General features: G+C 43.2%; 1 protein-coding gene across 4 annotated transcripts in view; it reads right to left on the bottom strand.

The window, feature by feature from the left end:
* Positions 1-6,072: 6,072 nt before the first annotated feature.
* Positions 6,073-23,948, bottom strand: part of AFF3 (ALF transcription elongation factor 3) — a 519,828-nt gene continuing 501,952 nt past the window's right edge. For 3 of the 4 annotated variants that reach the window (XM_037020011.2, XM_037020012.2, XM_073239775.1), the window contains exons 20-24: positions 22,869-22,940; positions 21,227-21,320; positions 19,365-19,414; positions 19,009-19,232; positions 6,074-16,592 (exon numbers count right to left, since the gene is read on the bottom strand). In XM_037020011.2, coding sequence (XP_036875906.1) covers positions 16,471-16,592; positions 19,009-19,232; positions 19,365-19,414; positions 21,227-21,320; positions 22,869-22,940 — 562 coding nt within the window. In that variant the 3' untranslated portion in view covers positions 6,074-16,470. Of the gene's footprint in view, positions 16,593-19,008; positions 19,233-19,364; positions 19,415-21,226; positions 21,321-22,868; positions 22,941-23,948 lie in introns of all 4 variants that reach the window. The other variant, XM_037020015.2, reaches the window with a different exon arrangement.

Raw genomic sequence — 23,948 nt, 5'->3', positions numbered from 1 at the left:
TTTAATGTTTGGAACAAATACAGGCTTTCCGATAGTCTAATTTATTGGCACTGGGTCCAACTGAATTGACAAACCTAGAATAGGTTCTCAAGGTAAGAAAAAAAATACTATTTGTCTAGATATTAAGAATATGGAGGGTAGGAATGATCTAAAAATTCATTCATTCATTCGTTCACTCATTCATCGAACAATGAAAGCCAGACTCTGCGTACTTTGCAGACTGCCTGCACAGCTCACCACAGCTCTGCACACTGGTCTTGGAGGCCCAGACTGGGAGGATCCTGGAACACTATTCCTCATGCAAAAGCCCACATCTGTGAGTTTGTATTCCTGTGAATCTATTCCTGTTCAAAGCTCCTCCCTGCAACTCACCTTTATACACACTCTGGGTATACAGCTATTACCTATTCTACTTCCAATTGTCAATTTCAGTTGCAGAATTTTCAGTTCACAGCAACTATTTGGAGATTCGCAGACCAAGCCCGCACATTTTCAGAATGAGTCCCGCATAGAAAGCTAGATAGGAAGTTTCAGTCAAGTAGAAATTCCTCCCTCCGTCCCTGGCTTCCCGCCTCTCTCCCTCTTCCCTCTAGGAATAAGGTGTGCTATGAAAATTAACAGGTCTTTGCTTCCACTACCCAGAGTAGTAGAAAAGAGGCTGGGACCACAAAGAGGAGGAAATAGGAATAGAATTGCTGATCTTGAAAACGAGCATTAACTTCTCTGGCCCATGGTCTCCACATCTGGAAGGCTGAACCTCCGACAGTCCTCCTATTTCTTGGCCAGTTTGAGATTGGGCTAAGTGGCTGTAGATGGGCAAGGAGAATAATGAGAACCCATAACTCCTTTATTTAGTGCTTTGTTCATTGTGTTCTTGAACCTTCTGGAAGTACCATGAGCAGAGAGGCAGACAGTGGCTGAGAGCACTGCTCCTTGGCTGTGTGACCATGACAGCTGTAGTCTCAGACAAGGTGTGGAGCCCTTAGTCCCATGTCCCGCGTGTCATGAGGGCTCAGTAAATGGCAGGCATGTGTGCATGGCTATATTACACAAAATTCCAACATGGGAAGGCACATAGGGACCTCTAGTCCAACTGATTGACCTTCCAGATGTGAAGACCATGGCCCAAAGAAGTTAATGCACCTTTTCAAGGTCTCAGGTAGAATGACTTTTGGCACTATTCCCTGGACATCAGATTCCTTGGCTGGAATTCTTAGTACCTCCCAGACTCTTAGAGTGCTTAAATCAAACCCATTGAAACAGCTGTGTTCACAGCCTGCACGTGTTCTTTCGCATGTGACTTGGCCATTGCTGAGCTCAGGGTTTTATACTATCTTTTTCACAACCAAACAAGCAGAATAAAACAAAACAACCCATTCAAGATGATTTACAAATTGAAGTCACCTAATGGTAACACCTCACATTTCTGGAGAGCTTTTGTGTTGCAGACCACTTCCTAGACAATACCTAATGAATTCTCCAACTCCCCTTAGGAGTACAGACCCACACATTTCAACAGGCACCAGAAACTGAATTTACATGAAATGAAGAAAAGGACATTGCCAAGTGGCATTCCTCTAAATCATAATTACAACCTCAAGCGCAAGATCAACATGCTGCACTCTCCCAGGAAGGTCATGCTGCCCCCCACTGGCAAGTTCCCACTTAGATTCCAGCGCTGGCTGCATGGGGAAGACATAGAAAGGCAACTGTCTCTGGGATCAAGGTCCCATTTTAAAGACAAATGCCATTTTAAAGACAAGTGCTGGCGTGGTGGCCGGATTTGACTGCAGGCCTTCCTCCTCTACCAGGCTTCCCTGCTTCAGGCCTCTCTCACCCTCCCTGGTATGCCCACTTCTCCAGGCTCCTCCTGCTAATCAGGGCTCATCAGTGTGATAAGACGTCTTGGATGTGTCAGAAACTTCCTGTGTGACACCTCATGGGATTCTGGGCTTTTTACACAGAGGAGCCTGGAGGAGGACTTCTAGGAGTCTTCGGTCACTCAGGGAGGAGCATTCTTCCCCGCACTCCATGAATCACTCACCTGGCTGTCACCTGCCTCCACATCCTCAAGGAGCTGGTCCTGTGGTCCTGTGGCAAGACTCACGTGTCCACCTGTAAGTTCAAGACCCTGGTGGGGCTCGCCTTACTGGCCTTGCTCACTTACTTACTTGCTTTGAGATGACATCAGCCACTGAGATGCTTCCACGTCCCACATCAGAAATGTCCTGGGTTAAAGAGCAGCTCCCTGAAGGGCAGACTGGCCGAATGTAGAACTGCCTTCAGGTCAGCAGGCTCAGCTAGAACTGGTCTGGGGCAAAGGATTGAACCCCTTTGTACTTTTCAGCCTTTCCCTTCACTTGGCTGAGGCCACGCAACCACTTGCAGGCCACCAACTGCAGGCTCTGGATCTGAGTTTCCTGAGTCAGGAGCCACGCATCAGTCCCAGGGACCTCCTGGGCAATCCGTGTGTTTCCTGTCCAGCTCCTCTGTCCAGTGCTCATGAGGGGCTTCTGCACCTGGGACAGACTCTTGGTTTTAACGCTGGGTTGGATACACTGTGTTGACCAGCATTGGGTTGAAACTACCCGATCTGACTTCTGAGTACAGCTCTTTCAAGGCCAGAGTAGAAATGGTCTCAACATGGTCTGTGGCGGAGAGGACATTTCTGCCTCTGGGGACATTTTTATGGAAAAATTAGGGGTGGATGATGAAAATCCACCTCACACCAGATTCTGCCATGGGTATGGCAGAAGCCAAAGGGGGCAAACTCAGCCAGCAGGGAGAGAACCACCCCTCCTAGGGTTCCCACTGGATATACTGACCAGTGTGTGGCAAAGCAGCAGTAGGAATGAACAGCAAAGAGGTTCTTCAAGGGTCATTTGCCTGTTTACTGTTGATTGCCTCTGAAACTGAAAGATCAAACAGACAGAAACAGGTAGGCGCTCCTTCAATGCAGATGGTGCTCTAGGAATATTTGTTGGCAAAAGAGTAGCTCTGGCAACAGGATTCCTTCTCCTGAACCCCATGCTCAGCATCTCCTCCAGACCTCTTTGCTCAGAGGCCTGCCCACTGCAGCCCCTTCCTGGGTCCCTGTCATCATGCTTCAGATAAGGAAGCGTAAGAAGTGCATGGCCCATGCCATTTCAATTAGGTGCTCATTCTGATATAGCCAAGTTGGCTGACCCCACAGGTGTTTGGGTCCCAAGAGTTTTGCTGTCCCCTCTCAGCTGCTGTAATAACTAGACCTCTTTATCATGAGGCCATGAAGGCTGGACATGGCAGGTCCCAGAAGTAAGGTTAGGAGGCGGGCAGCAGGCACAGATCCATGTTGCAGAAGGCTCAGGAATTGCAGGTAGTTGAGCTACAGCCACATATTCCTGGGCTCAAGAGCAAGGGTCCTACATGGGAAGAAAGAGGGGTGATGGGCAAGGACTTGGGTTCAGGAGCTTGAAAGTAAAACCATATCTGAGAAATTAGAAAAGAAGTGGCCAATTTCAAACCCATGACCTTAGCCTGGGAGACCCACAGGGGAAAGACATCATTGTCCTGTGTGGTGATGGGTCCCCCTGAAAGCCGGTGGGTGCTCTCTCCCTGAGGGTGCTCTCTCCCTAAGGGTGTTCTAGTCCTGTGGGTGTTCTCTCCCTGAGGCTGCTCTCTCCCGGTGGGAGCTCTCTCCCTGAGGGTGATCTCTCCCTGAGGCTGTTCTCTCCTTGAGGGTGCTCTCTCCCTGAGGCTGTTCTCTCCCTGAGGCTGCTCTCTCCCTAAGGGTGTTCTAGCCCTGAGGGTGATCTTTCCCTGAGGGTGCTCTCTCCCTGTGGGGCTCTCTCCCTGAGGGTGCTCTCTCCCTGTGGGTGCTCTCTCCCTGAGGGTCCTCTCTCCCTGTGGGTGCTCTCTCCCTGAGGTTGCTCTCTCCCTGTCGGTGCTCTTTTCCTGAGGGCGCTCTCTCCGAGGCTGCTCTCTCAGGAGGCTGCTCTCTCATGAGGGTGCTCTCTCTGGGTGGCCACCTGCTGGGAGCCAGGAGGGTGGCAATCCCCATGGTCTCATTAGGCCCTGATTGAAGCACCCATTAATTCTACCTCAACAGGATGTTAAAGTATTCCTCTTCTTGTTTTCTGAGGAGTCCTCAAGACAATGGATGCTTACTCCTGCATCCCAAAGAAAGGTGAGACCCCCTAAGTAGGGTTTATTGTGGAGATGTCAGAATTCCATTGAGACCCTGAGCTGATGACCCACCTCAGGCCTGTAAGGGGAGTTGGAAAGGTTGTGAGAAGGAATGAAATTTAAGGAGAAGGATCTGCTAGTGTGCAGGGAGTCCCTTTTCCAGGTGTTTTCTCTATCACCTCAAATCCAATGACAGGGGCCATGTAGAAAGCCTACAGTTTGGGGAGCACAATGACTTCTCATACCTGCAGGTCGAGCTGCAGAGAATGGGCCATGTTTGGGAGGTAAGTGCTGTGTGTCATGCTTGGCCAGAGGCACATCCTCCATGTGGATCAGATGGGAGCACACGAGTGAGATCCAGCCTGCACTGCCTCTGGCCTGGCCTCTGATCCTGCCCAAGACATTCCTGAAGGGCTGGGCAGGCCTCAGCAGGGACAGGCTGGGGTTCTTGGCTGATGCTCCTACATGAGGAAGGGCTGTGTGTAGACTTCTAGGGCTGCCCTAGCAAAAATACCGCAGTCTGAGAGGCTGAAACAAAAGAAATTAATTTTCTCACAGTTCTGGAGGCTGGAAATCCAAGATCAAGGAGCCTGCAGAGTTGGATGGTGTGGGGCCAGGGGGAGGGGGACTGGGGAGTGACTGCTAATAAATAGGAGGTTTCTCTTTGGTGTCATGAAAATGTTCGGCAATCAGATAATGGTGATGGTTGCAAAACCTTGTGAATGAAAAAAATCAATGAACTCTACATATAAAAAGGATGAATTTTGTGGTATATGAGTTACATCTCAATTTAAAAACATGTAATGACTCAACTTACATATCCATCAATAGGGGATCTTAAATAAACCCAAGACAGATTCAGCACCAGGCAAGGAAACTAACGCCAGGTACTTTGGGCCCGTGAGAGCATGGCCTTCCTCCTCCTGCTTTAGGCTGCAGGGGTTGGAACTACAGGTGGGGAATGGCAAAGAGGCAGACCACATCCCTTGGCCAACCACCCACTTTCCACCGGAAGATGTGCAGAGAAAAACTTCAGGGTCTGAACCTGAAGAATATATAGTCTGGGACTTTTAGTGGCTAAAATGAGATTGCTGTTGTGACTAAGTGATCAGAGACTTTTATTATCTGAAGGTGTCTAGCAAAGTGATGGGTTCAACCTTAGGTTTCATCCAAGGGTCTCAGAAGAACCGACCCTCTAGAAGGGGATTTGAATGGGCAATGGTGGGGGGTGCTGGTGGTAGGAAGTATACTTTTTTGCCCATTCCTTATGGATTAACTCATACTGCCTGCTCAATATTCCCATGTACTAGCAAAATTCACATTTTTGATGATCACAGGAGAATCTGTTAGACTTCAGGAAGATCTGGAAAACTGTCTGGAAAGACATAAAACGTGCATGAGGCAAAAGTACCCCAGAGGGGTGGGGTCAAGCCTGCCCATCAAGCGCTGGGCGATCTGGTGACCTCAGACCAGCTCCGGCATTGCCCTCAAGTGGGACAGTGTTCAAAGCACCAGGTCTAAGCAGGAGCATGGAGGCAGGGGTGGGAGGCAGAGAGAAGCTGCTGGAGCCACAGAATTTCTGGAACAACTTTGAGCTTTTCTAGTACCCTCAGAAATACAAGCTGCACATATAAAGTGCTCCAGTGTGGTGGGAGGCACCCAAACACCAGCCCGATAACCTTGGTACGGGCCTTGTTTCTTGGAGAACAAGGGCGGATGCTGGGCAGGGACTCAGCCGCAGTGGAACACTCGTGAACTCATTCTGCACTTTCACGCAGTTCTGTCAGCCATGCTACCAAGGCCCACATTATTTATTTGCTTTTAAACTGGGCTAGAAACAAGACACCTGCTTGAAACAAGTTCACTTGGAGGAAATTTAACACATGATTGATGGTTAATTCAAAAACTACTTTTAGCCCAAAACAACTTGCAAAAGGAGAACAAAGTTGGAAGACTCACACTTTCCAATTTCAAGAATTACCACAAAGCTACAGTGATGAAGAAGACACAGAGGTACTGGAATGGAAATGAGTCCAGAAATAAACCCTCATGTGTATGGCCAGTTGATTCTGGACAGGGTGACAATTCAGTGAGGGTAAGAACAGTCTTTTGAACAAATGGTCCTGAGACAACTGCATACCCACATGCAAAACAGTGAAGTTGGACCCCCTTTCTCACACTATACAAAAAAATCATCTTAAAATGGATCTTGCACTTAGGATCAGAACACTTAAAGGACCCTTACAACTCAACAGTAAAAAGACAACCTAATTTAAAAATGGGCAAAGGATTTCTCCAAGGAAGATTTAAAAATGGTTAATAGATATATAAAAGGATGCTCAATATTGTTAGTCCTTAGGGAAATGCAAATCAAAACCACAATGTGATACGACTCACAGTCAGTGGAATGGCTACAATAAAAACAATGGACAGTAACAAGTGTTGATGAGGATGTGGAGGAACTGGAACTCATACATTGCTGTATAAATGTATAACAGTGCTGCTTCTATGTAGAATAGTTTGGCAATTTCTCAAAAATCTAAATATAGAGTTACCCTTTGATCCAGCAATTCTACACCTAGGTATGTAGCTGAGAAAACTACAAACATGTATTCACACAAAAACTTGTATTATGAATAATGGTTCTTAGCACCATTATTCACAATTGCCCCAAAGTGAAAACAATAGTGTCCATCAACTGATGAATAAACAAAATGTGGTATGTCCATACAATGGGATATTATTCAGTCACAAAAAAGAATGAAGTACAGTACTGAGGCATGCTCCAATATGGGTGAACCTTGAAAACATTGTGCTGAGTAAAAGACAAACACAAAAGGCCACCTGTTGTGTGACTCAGTTTATGTGAAATGTCCAGAATAGGCAAATCCCATGGAGAAAGAAAGTAGACTAGTTGTTAGGGGCCAGGGGAAGGGGGAGTGGGGAGTGACTGCTAGTAAGTAGGGGGTTTCTTTCTGGTGTCATGAAAATGTTCTGTAATTAGATAATGGTGATGGTTGCAAAACCTTGTGAACACACTGAAAAGTAATGAACTCTACATTTAAAAAGGATGAATTTTGTGATATATGAGTTACATCTCACTTAAAAAAATACAATGACTCAACCTAAATATCCATCAATAAGGGATGTTGAATAAACTATACCATAATATGGAAATATTGTGCAGATGATTCAAACAATGAGGTAGCTCTTCATGTACTGATATTGAAGGATGCCCATGACTTACTAGTAAATAAGAATAAGTTTCAGAAGCCAGAATAGCATGTGCAATATGATCCTGTTGGTAAACACACACACACACACACATACACACACACACACATACGTAAAATAAAATGGATAGATAACACCCAACCAACAAGGGTGGGCTCCCTTTGGGTGGAATTGGATGGGAATCAATTCTCATTGATTCTTTTGTCTATTTGTCTATGTTTTTAACAACAAGACTGTACTCTTTTATTACTTGTTTAATTGAAAATAAATTTCAAAAAGGGGAAAAGAAATATAGTGAATTAAAAATGGCTTAAGTCATCTATAGCACTGAATATGTTCAATGTTTGTCTGCTGTTTGTGCTCAAACTATGTCATGGTGTAATAGCTTCCACTTGCACATTACTCTATAGCAAACAAAGCTTGGACATGTAAAAAAACAAAGAAACAAAAATCTCTCTCAACAAGAATATTCCAGACTCTATCATTGGTTGTTTCACCTCTTTTTCACTCTAAAGTGACACTTAACATTTCCCACCAGGAGCATTCTCAGATTGGTGCTTTCTTTAAAATGCTCTTGTCCACTTTAGTAGTTTAGGTGAACTTACATTTTTGTAGAGCCAATGACAGTTTGTGACTAGCTGACTATTAAAATAGTGTAACACATGAGAAAGGATTTTCCTCAGAAGAAGTTCTAGGATGAGACAGCAGGATGTTTTAGAGACAGAGTGGTGTTGATTTCAAGGTTTATTAAGATAATACAAAAGTAATTGTTCTGATGCATTAATGTTACCCCCAAATACAACTAAATAAATAAAAAATGCTTATTGTCACAAATCTTTAAGGCTCATTCTGTTACAGAACAGGAAGATGTTTCCCCATTCTAGAAATTGTGCTGTGTGGGTTTCATGTGATTTATAGACACAGCAAAATCTCCAAACAGTAAAACAAATGGTCAATGAGTCCATCATCTTTACGCATGTAAATTTAAGCTCAGACAAAATAAAAGTTCCCCCTAGACAAGTCCTTAATATCAGATATATCTACACTCCTTTCTAGTATCGTGCCAAAATTATTCACTATTGAATTATTCACGTTTTGAATGTGGAGTTTGATTTGCAATACGAGAAACAGAGCTGGTGGGAGCAACTTTTTTTCTTATATGATGGAGACAAAGAAAGGGGATTTAACCTTTTCACTTCCTTTTGCAGATCTGAGTAACCACAAAAGTGAAGCACTTTGGGCTCCAGGCATGCAGACAACTTAGAAGCAGCCTGGGAGACCAGAGCCTCTGTAAGATAAAGATGCCTGGGGTACTTGTGAGAATCCACTGGAATTTAACTGGGAAAAGTATTCATGAATTTTGAGAAGAAAAGCTGGAAGAAATGGCCTGTATAAAGCCACTGGATTTTATCAATTGCTTGGGTCAAGATTTTAAAAATATACTTAGAGAGAGACACAGATAAGAGCACACGGTTTCATTAGTTAGTAGTGCTTGCAAGGTTGCTGCCTAACAGACGAGTATGGACGACAACTTGGATTAAAAGAGTGGCTGTCGACACAGATTCTGGGCTTTCTCCATAACCACCTCCAAATGTTCTAACTAAAAGCCCAAAGTGAATTATCACACAGCAAAAAATGAACTTAAGCTATTTTAATACTGAACTAGACAAAAAATGACAATGGCATTGGACCTTATAAATACAGCACTTTAATCAATGCTACAACATGTACATTTTTACAGCATAAATTACTGAGTGGAACTGTCCTGTTTAAGACCCTCTTCAATTCTTGAAATGATCCCGAGGCCAAATCCTGGAAGAGGAGAGGATGAAGGCCCTATAGTTTGGTTTTGTGGCTACTAAAACTGGTTCACTGGAAAAGTCTGGCAGGAGATAAGCAAGTTCCCATGTGGCTGACAGCTTTCCCAAGAGAGAGATGCAGATTTCGAAATGGTGTTTGATGTGACAGGTTGTACTGGAATATTGAATTAGAGTTGCCAGCTCCGTGAGTAAGCATCAAGAGGACACAGCGTAAGAACGGTGGTGCCAGGCCTGCTCCTGCTTCGACTGAGACAGACTGCGCGGGAGTAAGCGGCTCTACTGTGGCAGGAGTCTTTGTTCCCTGACATCCTGCCTGGGGAGAGATGGAATCAGAGCATCTAGGAAGTGTATCTACACCTCCTCATACTAATAAATTTCACGTTGCCCTGAATTCTTTACCAACATACCCAGAATTAACACTGGATATGGGATAGTGCTTGTGTGGTGCTATCACTTTGGGCTGAAATCAGGCTGGATCTTTTGGGACCTTTAGCTGTTGCTCTTTTGCACTGAAGAAAAGCTAGGAAAGGGGTTTTCCAGTGAACATAAAAAGAGGGGGTCCTTTTGAATGCATATTTTGGTTAATCTCATGATTATTTTGGTTAATCTCAAAGGACTGATTTAGACACACAAGGAAGCCCTGGGTCTAAACAATATAAATATTCAATAAAAGCTAAAAATTTCAATCCAGCATTTAGGGCCTTGACCTTGGTGATATCGAACATTTAGATTATTGGTCTGATTTCCTGTCTTTGTTGATTTTCTCTCTCAGTACACTAAGGTTTAGCCTGCAATTAAGCCATCATGTTGAGGCAACCACCTAATCCACTAGAGAAAAGAAGAAAATCTATCCAGTCTCTCGAGAGGTTGCCTGTTTCCTGAAGCTCATGACAAAGTCGTATCCCTTAGGACAGATCGCCTTTCTCAGGGACCAACCTCCCAGAACAGCTGTCCTCTATCTCCCCAAACAACAAAAAATTACCATCAGAGGTAGCAGATCCACAGGAAATGGGGCTGCTGGGGGCCTCTGGCACTAGGAGGGTGTCTGAAACGGGGTGTTCGAGAGGCAGGCTGTTTTCTCATTGGAGAAGGCCTACACCGGAAGCTTGGACCCAATATTCCTTCTTCCTCTTCCCTCTGGGTATCCCTGGCTTCTTAAGGCCCAGACTGAATGAGAAAGCAGAGGGTGAGACTGCACCACCCCCTGTGGGGAGTGGGCCAGCCTGCTGCTCCCTCTGCTCACTGGTCTCCTAGTGCTCTGCCTATGGGCGGGACAGTGTCACAGTGGTGAGCAAAGGCTGATGAGTCCCACAGAGATGCCTGTGGCTGCCTGGCTGTCATGCTCTTGGTCCTCTAGGACCTAGTCAGGGCTGGGACAAGGCACATCTCCCACATCACACACCTTTTTCTGTATCTTGGTGCATACTGATGGAGTGTATTTCCATTGCCTCTCTTCGGACAGTGATGTTTTGCTCCTGCTGGGTGTGATGACCGGGGATCACAGAATGTTTGCTCCTGTCTCCAACCACTGTTCTTCTAAGAAGTCAAGATACTAAAATCTGCCTTATAGAACTCAGAAGTGAAAAAATGCCAAAGCGAAAAAGTCAACCCAACTCACAGAGAAAGACATTTTGGTTCAAGTTGGTGGCCCTGGGAACTTCAGGGGATTAATGGTTTGCAAAGTGCTTAAAGGAAAGTGTGAATATTGCTAGTTCCCCACACAGGCCCCAGAGAGAGCTGATGATGCTAAGAAAGTGTTTATCATTCAGTGTGCTGTGTGCTTGGAATTTTTGACATCTCAATCATGTGGCCATATCAAAAAGCTTTGTGATCACTCTTTAGGATGAAGGTAACAGAGGAGACTTAATATTCTTTGCAAAGTCATCGACCTTTGGCTACTGTCAGTAGAATTATGCTCAGTCAAGTAACGCGCCTCCCTCAGTGTGAAGTATTTCTCTTTGTTCATTTAGGTATCTAGAAATCAAGAGGTGAGAAATGCTGGGGGACAAATCAATGTTGTTTTATGAAAAACTGGAAAGCAGATGAAGAACAATACAGCGACTAGAATACTGCAATTATTTTTATAACCAAACAGCACTGTTTGAAAATCCTAAACATTGGTACCATTTTACATCTTATTTGGATATAAATATTTTCTGATGAGCTTTTCCTATGTTAGAAAACGAGTAGAAAACAAATCTTTGATTCTGATTTTCAGGCCTTGTTGTTACTTGCTGATGCTTAAAGACAGACGGAGTTCCTTGGGCTGACTTGAGATTAGTACCTTGAATTCATCCGTTAGACCAATGTGCTTAAAATCGGCTAGAAGAGGTGGATTATCAAATAACACAAAGTGATTTAATCCCCTGATGCCCATTATTGTAAGAGCTCTGAATCTCAGTCCCCTTGGAACCAACCCGAATTCAGCCCCTGCTGCCTCGGAGTGCCGAATAATAAAAACCAAAACCGTGGTCAGACATAATTAGTTTGAACACAGTGTTGTAATTTTCCTCATGCTAAGCTAACAAATGGACTCCTCTGATGACATACACAGAATGATTCAGTTTGATCCAAGAGAACACAGATCTCAAGACTGAACATTTTTGGGGTTATTTGTCAGGAAGTTGAAATATCAAAAAATTGTGCTCTTCTGGGAATGGGAAAAACGAGGAAATAAACTTTGGCTCCAAAGTGTTGGAAATGCAGTTTATTGTGTTGGGTTTTCCCCCATCCATTAAAAAAACAGTCCTTCAAGACTCCAGTTCTCCAGTTGATCCAGGATTGATTGAAAATGTGTTACTTCTTTAAAACAGGATTCAGATAGGAACAGACTTCAGCTGAGTAGCAGGCAAAACTGCCTAAGAGAAACACAGTTCTTCAAAGACTGCTGGGCATTTCTTAGCCCAAATCACCTCTGAACGAGTACCAAGCTCAGTGGCTCCTGGATCAAGCAAAGCCAAGTGCCCTGTCCCGGCCATCTTTGGGATGAGGCGGTGTCCACGGTGACTGGAGCTTGGGTTCTGCTGTATGACAAGGTGACTTGAGTCTAAGGATGTGGACTGGGGAAGGCCAAGCAATCGTTTGCTTTTTGGTGCTGTTTCTGCTTCTTTGTTTAGGTTAATTTGAGGGCAGGGGGATGAAAAAGGTGGGAGAGAAAAGTAACAGTGAGGTTAAAAAAAAAACCCTTCCTGCATGGGAAGGGTATCAAGGCTGGTCACTGGCTTATCATTTCCATCTTGGTTAGTTCAAAATTCTCTTATTTTACTCAACCAAATATTGTGAACATTACTCCACCTTGTTGGTCTGAGTTGGAAAAATCCAGCACACACAAGTCAGGGAATTAACATGCCATTAACGAATGTTGAGTAAACTGTCCTGGTGCTGCTGGTTGAACATCCATCAGTGCGGGCATCAGTTCAGACCCCGCAAGCTTCCTGTTCAATGTTTCCTGGACACTGGGCTGTTTCTCCGACATGCATATGCCAGGAAATGAGATGGACAAGTAGTAAACACACTTTTTCTCCCCATGAAAAATATCAGGCTCTGTGGGAGCCTCATTTAAAAAAAATCATGGAACAACAAGGTTGCTTCTAAAGAGATTATGAACTGGGGACTGGAATACTTATTTGAACATATTTTGATTCTGAAGTCTCCTTGTAAAAATATTCACAGAAATTGGAGGACATTTTTTTTTTACATACAACTCGATTTCCCTCATTTACAACATAAATCATTTAATGTAACATTTGCAACCTTAGAAAGGCAGACATATTTAATCCAAGTCAGTTTATAAATTCCAATTTCACGTGGATTAAAAACTGCGGATAAATTAAGTCACAATAATATCCTGTACATGCATTAAGGCTGGTGACTGCTAAAGTCTCTTGGGTGTCTACAAACAGGAAATCACACACAGGTTACTGGGTCTGAAGAGTGTCTACATCATTAAAAAAATCTTGCTCTTTTTTTGGTGATACAGATTTGAACAGTAACTCTGGAAAACTGTGAAAAATGTTATTTAAAAATATATATGTATATACTACTGCACAGTTTCAAAGATGTGATTCATAAATAATGTTGGCTGCACTGATTAATTTTATAACAATTACTTCACTTCCAAGGTGATGCGAACACGCAGTGACTTACACTCGATATTAGGCACTAGTAATATCCTTCAGGCGTACTACAGTTTATGTTAGCTGTATTGTACATATATATTTTTAAATGTATGCATTTATACAAACTGTATATTATGCATGGGATGTCAGAAATGTACACATCACTGTTATATTATACACACATCATTGTTTTATATACTAGGGTAAGTTTTAGTGCAGAAAGTCTCATTGCATTGTATTCCATGTGTTCAATCTAGTACACAATCTGCTAACTCTTCAGATTAGTTTTCCAGTATATTCCTCTTTAGATAGTGGGTCCGAGTTTCCATTTGTAATTTGAACGATTCTGGAAATACGTGTTTTCACCAAACCTCTCTTTGCAGGCCCAATTCAGCATGTAAGTCTGATCTGTGTATGGTAGTAACAAACCCCAAATTTTGATCAGGAATATATTTAGGTTGCCCTCTTTCAAAGATAATTCTAACATTGTGATAAAGGACAGCATCCATTCAGGTCATGGAAGGATAAGGTCAGTGGAACTTGTGTTGAACTTCTGAGGAAATAATATGTCTTCAAGTAGAAAAAGTGATAATAGACATTATATGTTTAAATGAGAGAATCTAGAGGGACATACATGAAACTTTGAGCAGTGGTTGTATGGACGATGGGACTTAATACTTTCTACTTGATACATTTCTGTATTGTTTCAATTTTTACAGTGAGCATGTATTAGCTTTGTAATGAGAAGACACAAGAAGGCTATTTCTACTTTGAACAAACCTGAATAAAAGGAACAAATTATAAATGACTTTCCCAAGCAGCAATCTGAAGATGGTTCCTTACTGAAATCACCTAGATCAACACAAACAAAAACTGCTGCTCCAGCATATTCTGTTGATGAAATGAAAGACTGCAAGAGGAGGTACATGCTCAGGTCATCCCCCAAATGGCCTGTTGCAAGTTTTGTTGGGAAACACGGGCCACCAAAGTGCTGACAGAATGTGCCTGCCATCATCAGCCAGAGGCCACCTTCACGTTTTAGGGGTTGTGTGGGTGAGCCCACTGTGTGAATACCACAGCAGAGCCTGTGACTTTCAAGATAAGCAAGACCAGGTAAGGGGGGACATGTGACAGACGGCGAGGGCCATCCTCTTATGTGAGAATATGAGCATTCTGTCAGAAGGCAGCAAGCTTATGTGGAACTAAGTCTCCATCCTTCAAAAAAAGTAATTCAAAGTTTCTAAAGTTAGAACTCCACCAACTACGAGAGAAAGGGATGTGAGAAGCACCTCAGCTGGATACATGGACAACAGGAATACTGTTAGTATTTCCAGATGCTTCAAGGCCAAAGCCAAGTGCAAACTTCACAAACCTTTCCGTGGCTCACTTTAAATTCATTTCAAATCACCAAAGTTGTTTAAACATTTGTGCAGTTTTGAATCAGTGCTTAGAGCTAGGGAATTACAGCAATCTTATTTCCCACTTACAGATCAGATGACAAATAGTAACATTGCAACCAGACCAATAAGACCATCAATGAAAGCATCTATCAATACCTCTTATAAATGGTCTGTGCCGCCATCACCTTGAAAAATGGATCGCTTCACATACTGTATCACCTGTCTTTCTCAGACCATCCAGGTGCAATTTTATCAAGTGAGAGGCTTCAAGGGCATCATTTTTGTTTTTAAAGTGTGCAACGTATATCGGATTTTTCAGGAGATTTTTTTTTAACCAATATTTTTATACCCAAACATACTTAACAACAAGGCTAAATCTAGGGCATATAGACAAGAGACTATAAAAGAAATAAGTTTCAGACAAAAACTGTAAACAAGATGTCAAAAAACTAAAATGTAAACTTAATAAAAAAAAAAAAAGCAAGTGAAGAATCAAGGGGAGACGTAAACAAACCAGAGGCACAGGATGTAAGCATGATGCTCTGGTCGCGGCTCCCAAAGCGGGATGGCGATCGTGGCAGGAAGGGCTCCCCCTGCGCAGCAAGCTGCCTGCTAATCAAAGCCTGAAAACCTAGTCCCGGATCACAATGCACTGAAGGCCTGCAGATGCATATTCTGCATGAAGAGTCAGAGGATTAGACAGTACCAGGACAGCAAATAGTTCTCAGCCTGATAAGTAACAGACAGATACAGACTTCCAGGGAAGGGACATTCTAGCTGATGTCCTAATTTGGCCAAGAAAATTGTAAGAAAGAGAAGGATTGAAAAACAGGGGCTGACAAACGCCACGAGGCTCTACAGCCACCGCGTCACAGTGGCAGGAAGGAGAAGCCCACACGCTGGGTGAGCTGGCCATGGCCTGTGCAGAAGAATGCAACTCTGAGCTCCCGATCACAGCTGTTGCCGTATTGACGCTGGACAGCTTTTCATCAGATCTCAGAGCTGTTTTCACTCTCCGCTGGGGGCAGGGCAGAGAAGCCTGTGGGAGCCGATGCATTTGCTGTAACGCATTTAGCTGATAATAAAAACCGGAGGGAGGGAAGGGGATTAGACGAAAGGAAGGTGTGTGGTAACATGCAACTAGGAAACGTCCAGCACAAAAATAACTGACTTATTTTCATTACTCAATTACCCATTGATACACAGAATCAAAAAATAATTGGGGAATAGTATATTAATACTGAAAGTAATCAATAGTAGAAGAACTAGGTTCATCTTAACTGGCAGTCAAGCTTTTGGTGTGCTGTATTGCACCTGGTTAACTAACCCATGAGATTTTGGTTGAATGTTCTAAGAAGTCATGGTTTAGCTTTGAAATAGAAACTGCGTGTGTGTGTGTGTGTGTGTGTGTGTGTGTGTGCGCGCGTGCGCACGCACGTAAGTGTATTTTCTCTAATCAGAAACTTCTGATCTCTTTGTCTAGCCTGGTATTATAGAAATTAGACAAAGAAAGTGTGTTCTAAAGAGCTGTGTACCTTACATCCATACACAGGCAGTTTTTAGACACCCACACATACAAACACACATGCCCTGGGAAAAGACCACTGTTGAATGCTGAGACTATATTCACCGCAGTTGGATAAATGCTGTGGCTGGGAATTTCAGTAGCACAGTGTCCAGAAACGTTGAGCCATCCATGGAGACGAGAGCCCAGTCCAGCTCCAGGCAAGGTCTCTACGGCAGGTGGGCGCTGTTCCGCAGCCAGTGCAGGCCTTGCTGCGAGTACTGGACCAGGTGCTCCATGCTGCTGTGCAGGGTGACAGGCCCCATGAGCAGATCCAGGTCATTGAAGAACTCTAGGGAACAGAGACAGTTGTTAGAGTGCAATGCAAGTGAAGTGTGCTCCCTTGACAGACCTGAGGGGCTTACAAAAATATGCCATTCGTGGTCTCCATGTGAGTAAGCATTTGCTGTTCCATTAGGTGATATTACCATTCAGGTGAAGAGAATAAAACCCAAAGGTGGGGAATTCATCCTATATCCAAATAATCAACTCTATTGGCCATTTCTAATTCATGACCGAATAAAACCCAAAGGTGGGGAATTCATCCTATACCCAAATAATCAACTCTATTGGCCATTTCTAATTCAAACGAGTGACATTTATTTAGCCAAATAGTGAAGAAAGCATACTTCCTCAGATTGCATCGTCCTCGTGCAGAAGTGCCTCCCACCCTAGGCATAGGTTTTGGGCCTGTTATCCCTTCTACTGTCCCCGACTGGCATGTGCTGAACCCCTGGAGTGAGTCCAGGGGAGGAGGCTGCAGGCTCCTTGTGGGAAATCAGAGGTGGGATCTGACACATCTCCACTGAGATTGCCTTCTAGTCCCTGGATATTCTCTGGGTCTGCCCTTTTATTAAACATTTATTATGTGCCACGTCTCATTATATCCAGTCTCAGTGCAGGAGACTGGAGGTAGGGGGGTCCACCAGGATGAATAACGTGGAAGGCTCTGCTCGCTTAGTGGCTAATACAGACAAATACATTCACGCGGCTGCTATGCTGTCATAACTGGATTGCTGAACAGCATTCTTTGGAAGTATGTGTCTGAAAGAGGTTTTTCAAAGGTGCTCATATATGTGCTGAATGAAGTTCTCTCCGAGGAGGCCAGGGAGGGGTTAGAGAAGACTCCAAGTTCCAGATGGCTGCGAGGAGAGGAATCCAGAAGCAGAAGGGGGAGGAGGAGCAGGCAGAGGCAAGCAGTGCCCACTTGCACTGGACACGTGTCATGGCGCCCTCTGGTGGCAGACAACCAGCAGGCAGCTGGCAGTGCCATCTGGAGCCTGGCCCACTCAGTGAATTTTTGTTTTGTTTTGTCCACCTCTGACATCTCCCCTCTCCAGCTCAGTCACTCAGCTACAATTTGCTTTTCAAAGCCCTGTTCCTTGTTGGCTCCTCTGGTGAGCCTCTCTGGGTGGTTTCAGTCCCTGGCATTGACCTCCTTGGCAGTGCCATGAGATATCCAGGGTGTGCTACCTCTGGGCTACATGTTATGTATGATCTGGTTCTATTATCCACTTCATGTACTCAGGTCCCATCTGCTTATCTGTGCCATAAATTCTTCATCTCACTGTGGACATCCTGGACTTGTCCTCTGACACTTATGTGATCATGGGAGCAGAATTGGCATTTAATAGCTTGAAAGTGACTCAGATTTGCACGGTCACCTGTTGCTCAAGGAAAAGCAGTAATTGGCATAATCTTTGGGGAGAAAAGTGAACAATATATATCAGGATATATAATATGTATCTTAAAGGAATCTTTGCCTGCCAATGACAACTTTTTTCTTTTATAACTTCCCTTATGAAAGTAACTGAAATATGGGCAGTGATTTATATAAGGATACGTATCATAACATTTGTAATAGCAGAAAAAATTGGAATTAAACTAAATGTCCAAGAACAGGGGGATGGCTGGAGAAATCATACCTTATGATCGCACAACCACTATTATGACAGTATTACAGAACCATCATAACGGGAGCTTTAGCTAGTTAGTAACACATGAGAAAATGCCTGATACGATGTTAAATTAAAAAAGGGTATGAAACAGTATATAAGCTATGATCTTTTTTGGTAAAACCATAACTATTTGGAGAAGACTAGAAGAAACCAGTGGAGTGTTGAAAGTAATTACTTTTTGGTGGTAAGATTACTGATGATTTTAAATGTTTTCCTCTATTGTTTTCTGTACTTTATAAATTTAGCCACAGTAAATATGCATTCCTTTTATAATCAGTAAAAATGAACAATATTTAAAGAGAAATAGAGCTTATTGCTACAAATAAAACCCTCTTCTCAGTTGTAAGCAGCTATCACGTAAGTGGCTAATAACATGCAAATTAATTATCACCAACTGTGTTCTAGGTAGTGAGCAGGTCTTAGGAATACTAAATTGAATAAAATGATATCCCTAACCTGAAGGTGCTCACTGCCTAGAGGGGAAAATGTGGATGTCTGTATCTCTGTGTCTATCGCTATCATTTGTCTTCATAGTGTCTCTATCTCTGTCATTCATCTTCCACGGTAAAGATATAGGCAGGTAAAGGCATGGAAGATGGAGAGAGGTCAGGACAAGTTTTACCCAGTAGCTGAAAGCTTCTGTTAGTCCTTCTTTGGTAAATGATGAAAACTTGCCCTATGGTGCCCAGGGGTCGGGCTGCTTCCCTGAGCTGGGGTCAAACCACGCACATGCTCCCGAGGCGCACACACCTCTGTTTTCCTTGGCCAGGTTGTCTGCCATCTCCCAGTAGTCGTAGCTGTGAAGGATGCTATTGGTGATGCTGACGTGATTGGCTGCCATCTGGTGGATGCGCTGGGGGATGCTGACGATGGTTGAAGGGGACAGGGTGTTGGCGCTGGAGAGGCTCCCTTGAGACCCCACGGAGCTAGTGGGGGAGGGGTTGGGAGACATGGGGGATGGGGTTCCAGTGCTCCTGGAGCGGGAAAGCATAGAGAAACAAGAGTGGTGAGGTCGGGCAATCCTTCAGGGCATATAAGCAGAGTAGCACACTGCCTAACACCAAGTGTCTCATTTATCTACTTTGCTTTGGAAAAAATGAACTTACTTTCCACTGGCACCCCATGGAGATGGGGCTTGGGCAGCTTTAGATGAATTCTGTAGGAAAATAAAAACATCACGAGTAAGTACCATCTGCTTAAGTGTAAACTGCCAACAGGAAGATGTTCTCAGGTGACCTGAGAGAAGTAATGGCAGACATTGCAGAGAAAAATGCAGATTCATAGAAATTGGATCTGGGAAGTTACAATTACTAGGCCCTCGGCTCCCTCTCTGGAAGCTAGCAAGGAGCAGCTGCATGGCCTGCTAGGCTCCACAGTGGCTAACATGAAGAGTGCACCCCACTGCCTGGGTTTCCATGCACCAAATTCTATGTACTAAATTAGATTGTAATTCTGAGGATCTGTTAAATCCTAAACCAGTATGCTTTTTAAAAATCTTAAATTAGCTTAACTTGTCTGAAAAGGAAAGGAAAATGAGCAGGTCCCCCCATGCCCATCTGCCACACTCTAGCACACCTTATATTTAATGTAGGGCATACTGGCAGAAACTGTTGAGATACATTTCCATGCTTGGAAATATGTGAGACATCAATGCTATTGTTTCAACTTGCGACGCTTGAAAGTATTCTCTTAGAGGAAGTTGCTCTTGAATATTTCTAAAAGAACGGATTAAAATGCATTTCCTTAACAGATATATTCAAAAGTTCTCATTTATCTGAATACTGAGATTTAGGATGGTATGTTGCATGAGCCAGATGTTTGCATCAGGCACGTCAAACAAGGCACAAGCAAGGAAAGCTGGTAAATGTACAGATAGATTTTTCTCTCTGAGAGCCCAATGCATGCTTTCTTGGACATTAACTGCATGGGACTGTTAAGGAAAAATGGTCTTTATGATGTTGACACAGATTTTCCCTGCAGAGGTAAGAACCTCACAGCCTCAGCCTGAGTCCCAGAGACAAAGTGCTTCTTTTGGTTCAAAAGAACTTTATGAAGTTTTGGAATCCAACTTTTTGAAAACTATTTATCTTGACCTCAGGTGCCCGAAGTAAAGGGGAAGGATGACTGTCAGTTTCTGTCATCATGGCATGTGATGGTCACTGGGCCAAGACAGTTATCTTCTTGGCTTAGCATCTGGACACTTGACGTGTGTGACCAGGAAGGAGGCGGCATGCTGGGTGTGGTCCACGGGAACCCCAGCACAGCCTGATCCTCGGAGATAACCTCTAAGTGGAGGCTGGGGATTAAAGGATCTAACCTGATGGTGTGTAGCTGACAAGGTTGGTGCAGGGAGAGGCGGTGTACTGTCTTGTTCATATAGAAAATGAGATCTCAAAGGAATGATTACTTCAGGCCCAGTTACTACAGTACATCAGAGAAGGTTCTCTTTTTTTTTCTTCTCCCAGTGAAGATGATTTCATTCTGAGACAGGTAAGTTAGCATAGTTTTCAGTGCTACCCCTGATATTTACACATTGCTATAGTCCTAGTGCCTCTGATTTCTAACAAGCCATTTCTTATCATTTAAGATAACACCTTTATTAAAAATTAAATTAGCTACTGGAGATAGCTAAGAGGAAAAAGCTCTAAATGAATGCAAGGAATTTATGTTAGCGATAAAAATGAATTTCCTAGAACACTGGAATGGGTAACTGGATTTTTTTCTCTTGGGACCATAAAAATACTTGGACACAAGGCAGGGGGATAAATGAGATGGGCTTTCAAGGTCATCCTCTGAGCCCTGAACATCACAGGTATGCCATAAAGGCGGTTTATAAAATGAGTGTTTGTATCAGAGGGCTCCTGTATTATCTCCAAAACAATGGACTCTACCAGGCTCCTTGAAAATGTCCTTGACAAGGAAAAAAACTGGATACAAGGAACAATGTCGTCCAACAGCCAGACAGTACCTTGAAATAGTCGATAAGTGCTTTTGAATACTTTACAGCGTGGTCCCTTTTGAGTCGAAACATCCGCCAGTACAGGAGAGCCAGGCACCGGTAACTGCAGCAGAAAAAGAGACAAGGGCTGTGGCGGCACGAGCGTGGTCTTTGCGAACAAGACTGAAAACATATCTGTTGTTCTAAGGCACTAAGTATTTACAACATGGTGATTTATATATGTAATATTTCTATACATACATGTCTATAAGTGTCTGGCCTTCCTTTTGTTCAATACGTATACATAGTCCAAAATTTCAAGGAGCTGCTCCGTAAGCACATTTACCACTAGGTCATTTTGTATTAGCTTCATCGCTTCTTTGTTGGGGCCACGGGGCTGGCATGTTCTTCTCTCACCGCTAGAGGGCAGCCTCTCCCCACGAGAGGCGGGAGGCCGCCCAGCACAGAGCTTTCACTGCTGCCTGAGTGAGCTTCAGGGCAGAGCCGCCTACCTCACTCCCAATTTCCTCTGACTCCCGGTCTTCCCGCCCCATCAGATTGCTGGAAGAATAGCCCTTCCACCTGTTTTCATTCCCTTCACTTTCAAACTGCTTTACCAGACTATCAGCAGTTCAAATAAAGTAAAATAAATGAATGTGTTTTATAAACAAAAACCATGCTGAGAGTAGTTATTATTTTATATATTTATTATCTACACATTAGCATTCTTTTATATACTATTGATTAGTCATCGTTAATTTATTAATCCTAACATGAAATGTAAGTAAGGTTTGGCAAGAGCATAGAAAGCGTTTTCTGAGATACCCTCTTGTGCTTGGTGTTTTTTCCTCATGATCATTTACTAACTCAGGTCTGTGGCTGACACGCTAGAATAGCAACCTACCAGGTACAATTTAAGATGATGGGAGGACACAAAACTACCCGAGACCGTTTCTTCTGTGCATATTGCTGTTATTTATTAGACTTGATCCTCTACCTTGCAGATCAGATTATAGAGTGGAGTATGAACCTTCAGAGAGCAAAACAATTTGGATCCCTGTCACAGGAGGAATCAGTAGAGAGGTGTCCTGTCATTTGGGGGAGTGAGATGAGGTGTCCCAAGGATATGTAATGGGAAAAATTACTATTATTATAATCACATAATCATTATCATTGTAATCATAGATACAGGAAAAAAATCCATTACATGTTGGTTATCCTTTTAAAAGAAGTGCATAGTATTACAGGGTAATGACCTGCTTCTCAGTTTAATGTGTTGAGAACTTTAATGCATCATCTTGATTCAGTCATACTAATGCCACATGTAAAGGGACAGATGAATTATTCTGATTGCATCTAACGGGTTAAACATAAGAGAAATTACATTTGGCACAACTGATATTCAATTGTTAGGTTCAAATTTTAAAATTTGACCTATCCGATTTTAAAACACACACACAGAAAAATTATCCCTGTGTAATGGACCTGTCAATTTCCAGTCACTGTAAATTCACCTGATGCCTGGTACCGCAGCAGCAGATGGTGTGGGCTCTCCGTCGCCACCACCGGACTGCGTTTGGGTTTGTATGTTAGAAGGCACCAGGCAAGGTGCCTTAGCCCCTGATGGTACACACGGCTGGGCAGGCTGTGTGAAGCTGATGGGCACACTCACCATAATGCGGCCAGCTGCTTGTCCTCTGGTGTGGCATTGGGGCCTGAGTGGGTTTTTAGTCTCATAGCATACCTAAGAAAAACAAAGAAAAGAGAGAAAAACCAAGGAAAAAGTTTAAAAAAGGCTTTCTTACAACAGAACATCTTCTATGGTGGAAGTTCTGTCTGCTCAATACTTAGTTTTTCATAGAACTTGCCGATAATGCTCTCTTAAAAGCTAGCTGATGCTGCCCCATTGTCCCTAAGTGTTATATTACTAGGATGACTGAAACAAAACTATGTTTATGACCGTCCAGCTACTTTCTGCTCTTTAACAATACAAGTTCAAATGCTATGGATTGTTCAGAGGGGTATTAGTTCAAGCATTACCCAAGAATATGGTGATACAACTATTTCCACAAATTTTGGTTTATGGCCAAGTGGCTGGCAAGATGGAAGTAAAGTTCAATCATTCCAGACCAACCTCCAGAAAAATTTTCATTCTTTGTACTTTGATGAATGCTTGGATTTACCCCTCTTTCATTGTTATGGAACACTTACTCTGATAGCAGTGTAAGTGTCCTGGGTGTATAACTAATGGCTTTTATGATCTTTTATGGGCTTCACTTAATGTCACTTATTTCTCTGAATCAGGGGGCCTACCTATGACAATTCCTTCCTTCCTCCCAATTACATGCCAAGTTACTTGTAGACTCTGAGAAAGCTGAGGTAGTATGTGGGATGGACAGGGAGTCTTGGGTTCAAATCTCAGTTCAGTCACTTAGTAGTTTAAGGGCTTAGGCAATTAATGCCTTTAAGCCTCCTCATCTTTACCTATAAAATAAGAGTAATACTGCTCATCACATAGCATCATTGTAAGGACTAATAGAGATTATATTTTCAAAGCTCTTGGTGTAATAAGCTGGCTTACTGTAAATTGCTCAAGAAATGATACTTTAATTATACAATCTCTACAACTTGCATATTTGTAGTGTTTCAAGTATATCCACATAGTTTTATAGTGGTTGCTCTGGGTATTACAATTTACATATGTGACTTACCACGGTTGACTGCTATCAATATTTTCTACTTTTGAGTGAAG

This window comes from Manis javanica, chromosome 1 (genome assembly GCF_040802235.1).
Source record: "Manis javanica isolate MJ-LG chromosome 1, MJ_LKY, whole genome shotgun sequence".
Taxonomy (NCBI): Eukaryota; Metazoa; Chordata; class Mammalia; order Pholidota; family Manidae; genus Manis; species Manis javanica.
This window is presented reverse-complemented; position numbering and strand designations above follow the sequence as displayed.